General features: G+C 47.4%; 1 protein-coding gene across 1 annotated transcript in view; it reads left to right on the top strand.

Moving 5' to 3' along the window:
* Nucleotides 1-1,509: 1,509 nt before the first annotated feature.
* Nucleotides 1,510-8,255, top strand: part of EVL (Enah/Vasp-like) — a 112,706-nt gene continuing 105,960 nt past the window's right edge. The window contains exon 1 of the mRNA XM_036317220.1: nt 1,510-1,999. Coding sequence (XP_036173113.1) covers nt 1,995-1,999 — 5 coding nt within the window. The 5' untranslated portion in view covers nt 1,510-1,994. The remainder of the gene's footprint in view (nt 2,000-8,255) is intronic.

Below are 8,255 nucleotides of genomic sequence, written 5' to 3'. Positions count from 1 at the left end.
ACCTGTCGGACTCCAGGTCAGCAGGGAAAGTGCCTGACCGGAAGGTCAGAGTGGGCCACGTGCTTCCACAAACCAAGCTGGGAATGCACAGGCCAATATCCCAGGGAATCTTCTCGGAGAACTTCGAGACGCACTGGCCAGGGGTAACCCTGCCTCTGCAGAGCACACCGACATGACACCAAGTGACCTGGGCTTGTCCATCTTAGTAATTTTTAGGGCTTAACAACTCTCTTCGGATTGGTCAAGAAGGACCAATCTGGACACTTGGGAGAGAGGGACAAATCCGATTAGGAGGGGCTGATGCCCTCTGGGGCTGCTGCCAAGACTAGGGAACCAAGGTGCCCTTCCGAGTTTAAAGATTCAGGTTCAAACCAGCAGGAGAAGGAAAGTGGAGATGCGACAACCCGTCACGTCACTAAGGAACTCTGACAGGTAGATGGTGAGGGAGAGGGATAAACATGTAGAGACCAACCTGCAACACCTGGGAATGATGTGCAACCGCAGACAACCAATGGGTGGGCGCTAGGATGCTGAGTCAGAAGAACCTTGGCGGGAGAAGTGGCCCCACCGCTTCCTTATCGTGGGCAAAACCACAGCACTCACAGCCTCGTCTCCATCTGGGCCCACCTGCGGTAAGCCAGGCCCTGCCACACGCCAGACAGCTTCTTATTGAAAGGTAGACGTGATGTCCATGGTGCTGTGACAGAGGGGAAGGTGTCCACCTGGATAGGGGAAGTGAGACCCTGCGGGTTCCGGTTTCCAGCCAGCTGCGAGAAGCGCTCACCTTTAGGAAGGATGGGGATTTAACAACCAGAGAAAACCTGTCTGACCTACTTGGATGTGATTTTTCACAGGTTTGGGGCGTTAGGTGGGGCTCTTGTTGGGCCTCGGGAAATCCTTCCGGAGCTGGTATTTCCCCAAAAGCTGCGACTCCCAGTCCCAGCCGTGGCTCTTTATTTAGAAAGAGAGGTGTCAGGAGTCGGTGACCTCGACGCTCCTCTGGGGGCACGGCAGCGCCGGAGGTGGTGGGAACCCTCCAGCCACCGCGCACCAACGCTGGTGCATTCACCGGCTTGCATCGGTGCAGGAGCGCCCAGCGCGGGGAGGGGCACAGCGCTCCACGTGCAGGCCCAACTACCCACTTCCTTTAGGCCCCGCCCCACCATGGCTCCGCCCTACCCGCGACCCCACACCTCCTGTATCCGCCCCTAAGCCCCGCCCCTCATCGCTCACCCATTACCCAAAGTCCCGCCCCTCCCGTATCCCCTTCTCACAGCTCCGCCCCACCTCTCACGACCCCACCTCCCAAGGCCCCGCGCCTCTTCACAGGACTCCGCCTTTCACAGCTCCGCCCATCCATCACGACCCCGCCTCTCACAGCCCCGCCCCACCTATCATAACCCCGCCTCTCACAGCTCTGCCCCACCTATCACGACCCCGCCTCTCGCGGCTCCGCCCCACCTATCATGACCCCGCCCCTAAAGGCCCCGCCCCTCGCAGCTCCCCGCTCCCGTCTCCCGGAGGCGCGGGCGGTGGGGCCCCGCGCCTTTTGTGTCGGGCTTGGACCGCCGCGCGCGCTCTCCCCTCAGCGGCCGCGGGCGGAGGGTCGCACGCGCGCGCATCCCCTCAGCGGGCGGAGGGGCGCACCCTCCGTCTCGTCCCTAGGGCTGAATTCGCCTTCCCGCCTCCCCGTCCGCGGGTCTGGGGGCCGCCGCCCCCTCCCCTCCTTCCACCTTCTCTGGCGGCGCGCGCACTCGCCGGCCCGGGCACGCGCCCGCCAAGATGGCAGGGGCCGGGGCCCAGCTGTCAGGCGTCGCGGCCGCAGCCCATCCCCGCAGCTAGCGGCCCGGACACCCGCCTCGAGAAGATGAACCCCCGCTGCCCCCCGCAGCCCAGCGAGACGCGGAGCCGTCGCGCCCGGGGCCGGCTCCCCCGCTAACGCCCCGCGCCCCGCGCCGCGCGCCCGGCCCCGCGCGCCCGCCCCGGCAGCGACAATGAGGTGAGCCTCGCGGACGCCTCGGCGGGAGGGGACACGGCGGGCAGCGCGGGGCGCGGGGCTGGCTTCGGGGGAGTCGCGGGGGCGTCGAGAACGGTGGGAGCACCCGGGGGTGTCGAGGTGGGGGCGTGCTGGAGGGAGCGGGCGCGCCGGCCTTGCGGGGTGTGGACGCCCCAGGCAGGTGTGGCCGCGCGCCGGCCGCGCGGTGGCACATGGTGGCCGAAGCCCGGATGGGTGCCTCGCAGCCCCCAGGAGACCGGCCCGAAGCCCCTCTGGCCTCCGCCTCTCGGGCTGGCGACCCCTGGGCCACGCCGCCCGCTGCCGGCGCTCAGAGCCGCCTTCGGCTTACTTGTGAAGGGCTGCTTTCTTCCTCTCCCCTGCCTCGTCCCCTTTTCCTTCCCTTCTGAACCCCCATAAAGTGCAAGACCTAAATTGTGGGTCTCGCCCAGCCGGGGGTCTGCTGGTCATCAGGTCAGGAACTAATTCATTGCCGGCAGCCCGGAAGTCCCGCTCCAGAGGCAGCCCAGCCCAGACGTGTGGGAGATAATCACTCCCTTGCTTTTGTGTGTGTGTAATTTTACCTTTTAAAGCACATGCGCCATAAAAAGTGTCTGTAGTTTCACTGCTTAGCCATTTTGTGAACTTTATTTAAATGAAATAATACAACCTGTATTCTTTTGTGTCTGGCTCTCTCACTGAAGATGTTGTTGAAATGCATTTATTCTGTTGTAGTTCATTTTTATTACTCTACTAGAGGCCCGATGCTCGAAATTCGTGCAAAGGGCTCAGCCCTCGCAGCCGTGGCGTGGCATCTGGAAGGTCGTTTGGCTATCCGGTCTAATTAGCATATTATGATGTTATTATTATAGATAGTATTGCATTGTATTAATGCACCAGGAGCTAACTTTTGGCTATTAATGCTGCTATGACTACTCTTATGTGTCTCCTGGTGCATTCGTTTCTCTTGGGTGTATACCTAGCAGTGGAATTTCTAGCTCACAAGGTATGCATTATCTTTAACTTCAGTAGCTAATACTGTTCCCAGTTGTTAAAGTGTTTTTACAAATTTACACTCCTACCAGCAAGTGTGTGAGAGTTTCTTGTGCTCCACATCCTTGTTTACACTTGGTATTGTCAGCCTTAAATTTTAGCCATCCTGGTGAGTGGTTTTAAATTGCAGTTTCTTGCTGACTAATGAGGTTGGATATCTTTCATGTTTATTTGGTGTCCTCTTCTATGAAGTGCCTGTTCAGATGTCTTGCCCACTTTTCTTTTGGGGTTTACGTGTCTTTTTGTTCCTAATTTGTAAGAGTTCTGTTTGTAGACCAAGAAGATAGCTTCCTGCCCTGCCAGTGAGACTCAGTGGTTGAGTATGGACCCATGAATCAGGAGGTCAGGGTTTGATTCCCGTCAGAGCACATGCCTGGATTGCAGGCTTGATCCCCCTAAGCCTTTCAGTGATTCTCTCTCATCATTGATGTTTCTGTCTCTCTCCCTCTCCCCTTCTCTCTCTGAAATCAATAAAAATGTATTTTTAAAAAAAAAGATAGTTTTCTATAACATCTAGAAATCTTACTGTTTTGTCTTTCAAGTTAAGATCTACAGTCCACTTGGAATTGATTTTTGTGTAACTTGTGAAAAGGGGTTCAAATTTTATTTCTTATCAACACCACTTATTGAGCATGAAAGGTTCGGGGTTGGGCTGGGGTCACACAGAACGGACTCAAGGTTTAGTGTAATCAAAGTGATGTTTATTCGAGGCCGCTGGGTGCAGGTGGTCTGACTCGAGAAAGAGCCAGTGGTGAATTGGGGAGGGAGCAAGCTTTTTATGCGCTCGGGAGAGCTGCAGACCGGGCTTCAGCTTGACCCAGGTATCAGGACCCGCCCCCCCCCTCCTGCCCACCTCCCGTCCTAGTTTTATGGCCTTGTCTTTTGTCTTTCTGCAGGCACCAGCTGTCCTTTCTCGGGGAGGGGGCGGGGGGCTGTGCAGGGGTGATGGTCTTAAGGAATTCCTGTAAAATAACCATTCAAGGGGAGCATGTTGTGCAAGGCTTAGGCCAGCGGTTCTCAACCTGTGGTTCGCGACCCCTTTGGGGGTCAAAGGACCCTTTCACAGGGGTCGCCTAAGACCATCGGAAAACACATGTATAATTACATATTGTTTTTGTGATTCATCACTATGCTTTAATTATGTTCAATTTGTAACAATGAAAATACATCCTGCATATTAGATATTTACATGACGATTCATAACAGTAGCAAAATTACAGTTATGAAGTAGCAACGAAAATAATTTTATGGTTGGGGGTCACCACAACATGAGGAACTGTATTAAAGGTTCGCGGCATTAGGAAGGTTGAGAACCACTGGCTTAGGCTAACAGAACGAGCTTTCCCCTTGACATTGGTTAGATTTTGTAAGGCTCAAGCCTTGTGTTCTCCAGTGAACCCTTTCAGAGCAGTGTTTATCAAAAGGGTCATCTTTTACCCATAGCTCTGCCTTGCACATTTGTCTTCTTCCATTTGGGGTCATTTTCTTTCCGACGGAACAATACCCTTAGGATTTCTTTAGTGCAGGTCTGCTGGTGACAGATTCTTATAGTGCTTATTGCCAAATGTCATTATTTAGCCTTCAGTTAAAACAAAAACAGCTTTATCAGAGTCTAACTGACATACTATGAAATTTACCCATTTAAAGTGTACAGTTCAGTGGTTTTTAGTGCCCTGGTCCCTGAGTCTCAGTTGGTTGGGCGTCATCCCGTGCACTAAAGGGTCACTGGTTTGATTTCCATTTGGGATATTAAAATTTTTTTAAAATAAAGTGTACAGTTCAGTGGTTTTTGGTATTTTCAAAAAATTATGCAACCATCACCACAGTCTAATTTGAGAACATTTTCCTCTGTTTTTGAATGGTTTTTTAGTAGTTACAGAATTCCTGATTTGCCACTGTTTCCTTTTAGCACTTTAAATATATTATCTCTGACTTGGATTGTTTCTGTTGAGAAATCAATTGTCTGTTTTAATCAGGCTGTTTTTTAAGTGTTTTCTTTGTGTATGGTTTTCAACAATTTTTAAAAATATATAATTAAGGTTTTTAGGGCTTCTTGAATCTGTGGCTTCATGTCTTTCATTATTTTGTGAAGTCATCAGCCATTAGGACTTCAAATATTGTTTCTGCCCAATTCTCTCTCGAGTTTCCTTCTGGGACTACAATTATACATGTTAGAACATTTCACTGTATCTTCTGTGTCTCTTAACCTTTCTTCTATGTTTTCTGTCTGTCTTTCTGTCCTTCATTCTGATAATCCCACTTACCTCTTCCTCATCCACTATGAATAATCTGCTATTAAACCTATCAATTGAGTTTTTAATTTCAGGTACATATTTTTTATTCTTTAATTTCTACTTGTTATTCATTTTATAGTTTCCAGTTATCTGCCAAAATACTCAATCTTGTCTTTATCTCCTTGACTACAGAATGTATAATTAAAGTTTGATTATGGTAGTATGTGTGAGTCGTTTCCAGTGTCTGCTTCTGTTGGTTTTTATTCATATTGTCTTGTCTTATGTGCCTTGTTTTGTTTTATAATTGTGTGCTGGACATCATATTTGTAAAATTGTTTGTGGAAATAAATAGAGGCTGAAGATGATGATGTTTTTCTCTTTTAGTGATAACTCACATTTGCTTTTGTCAGGCAAGTGGGGCACGTAAGGTCTGGAGTCACTTCAGTGCAGTCGCAGTCACAGGGACTGAGATGTTTCTAAGCGGAGCCACAGTCCTTGTGAGAGCCAGACCATTCTGTCCAGCCTCCTAGTGTCCAATTCTTCCCAGCACCTTCACCCCCAACCCAACACCCAGTCTTTAGCATTCAACTTCCCCCCCCCACCATCACCAGGAAAAGTAGCCCCCAAAACTGCGTTCACCTCCCGGAGTCTCTGACATGCCTTCCTCCTTGAAGCCTCCAAGCAGATATTTTTTCTATTTTTCCCCGCTTTTTTAGTTCTCTGTTCAGGTTTACTTAGTCCATGGTTACTGGAAATAAGAAGCCCTGATGTTTGCATTTTCAGGGGCAGTTTGAGTCTTTATTCAATTCTGGAGGAGATTTAAGTTGCTGGGCTTCAGAAGCTGCAGAGAGTAATATTACTTTTTTCTTGTGTTCTGTTGGAACTATATTAGGTTGTCTCTGTCAGTGAAAAGATCTGGAATCAAGATAATTTTAAGAATACATTTTAGTTCCTCTTAATATCTAATTAATTGAAAATATGGTAATTTAATTCAGATTATTACTGTGAAGCAAAGAATTTTAGAAGTGGGTGCTTTTCTCTCTTGTTTCCATAGATCTATCTTTCTCCTGTCTTGATTTCCTTTATTATTTATTTGATAAAAATTACCGTTTATCTGGTCCTCTTGACTAGAACATTTAATTTTTTTTATCAACAATAGTGGAATAGCATTCTTAGGTCCCATTCTTTTGGACCAGATTTTTTTAAAAAATACATTTTTATTGATTTCAGAGAGGAAGGGAGAGGGAGAGAGAGAAACATCAATGATGAGAGAAAATCATTGATTGGCTGCCTCCTGCATGCCCCACACTAGAGATCAAGCGGGGAACCTGGGCAGGTGCCCTGACCAGGAATCGAACCGTGATCTCCTGGTTCATAGGTCAGTGCTCAACCACTGAGCCACGCCAGCTGGGCTGGATCAGATTTTTTTAAAAAAAGACATGGACATAGAAATGAAAGTTCTTAAATTTTTTTTCCAAAATGAGTCAGTCAGTTCTTTTTTCTTTAAGTCATTGGTTTTTTACACATTTTTTAAATGCTGCTGACAGTTTAACATGATTTTCTGTTGCAGACTATTTATAGTTAAACATCTATATAAGTATATTTACATGGACCTCAAATACTTGGCTCTTTCAAATGGAACCAAAATCAAGGGAGTCTGTTCATTATGTCTGTTCATCACGTCTGTTGTCAGCTCATTTGATTTGGATGCGTATAAACAATTTGTCTTATCCATAAAAAGCACTTTTCTTTTTGTTCAATCCTGAATTTTTAAAATGAAAATAACACATCATTTTACCTAGGGAGCCTCAGTTACCTAGATGTGACCCAATGATAAAGGTCTAGAATGTAGTCTCCAAACTCTCCCTTCAAAGGAGTATCTCAGAAAGGCATTGGCTGCAGATGTATTCTAACCAATAAGCTGAACACTTGTGAAACTGGTCCACGTTTTAGCAAAAAAGTCCTGTTAAACCAGTTACTCAGATAAGAAAGGCTATGTCTGCCCTGATCGGTGAGCTAAGTGGTTAGAGTATCGGTCCACGCACCGTAGGGTCTCAGGTTCAATTCCTAGTCAAGGGCAGGTACCTGGGTTGCAGGTTCATTCCCTCCCGGGTTGAGGCATCTGCAGGAGGCAACCAACCAATAAGCCTCTCTCACATTGATCTTTCTCTCTCTCCTCCTCCCTCCCTTCCACTCTTACCTAAAAGAATTCTATCAGGTGGATTTTAAAAAAAAAGAAGAAGCTGTGTCTGAAGCTTTCATTATTTTCTAGTCTACTGCCTGAATTCTTTTTGTAACAGACCTTAATGTATTTTCATATCTTCTTTCAGAAATCATTTTTGAGGGCTTACTGTTCCATGGTACTGGATTATATGGGTAAGGAGGTGGAAGGAACCAGGCCTCCCTCTCCCCCAAATATCCCCCATCCCTAAAAGATTCACAGACATTTACTGAATCCCTTTCTGCATCCCTTTTCTACCAAAACAACATCAAGAAACCCCACATACACAGTATATGAATATATTTGTTTATATACTTTAGTCATTTGTTGATAACAGTCTCTTCTGTGAACATTCCCACTATCTCCCTTTTATCTTTTAAATATTTGATATAAAGAAGTTTGAGAGTTTTATGTCATTGAATAATTTTCTCTGTGATCCCACCCCCCCCCCCCCCCATCATTTCCTATGTTTAGGACGGAATTCTTCTAGAAGATTGGTTACGTATTAAGTTTTTCTGTTTTATATGTAAGAATTTTTTAAAGTTATCCTTATAATTGGAATGAGATAAAAGTCAAAATTACATTTTTCCTCAAAATTGCTGATCAGATACTTGATTATATCAGTAGATACCTGGCAGCAATATCAGCCATGTTTTCTAAGTTGAATGGCTGTACAAACACCTGGATCCCAAAATCCTCTTCAGGGGTGCATAGTCGCAGCTGGTAACATCTGAGTGAGGATCACCTCCAGTCC

This window comes from Myotis myotis, unplaced genomic scaffold (assembly GCF_014108235.1).
Source record: "Myotis myotis isolate mMyoMyo1 unplaced genomic scaffold, mMyoMyo1.p scaffold_m19_p_1, whole genome shotgun sequence".
NCBI classification, from domain to species: Eukaryota; Metazoa; Chordata; class Mammalia; order Chiroptera; family Vespertilionidae; genus Myotis; species Myotis myotis.
This window is presented reverse-complemented; position numbering and strand designations above follow the sequence as displayed.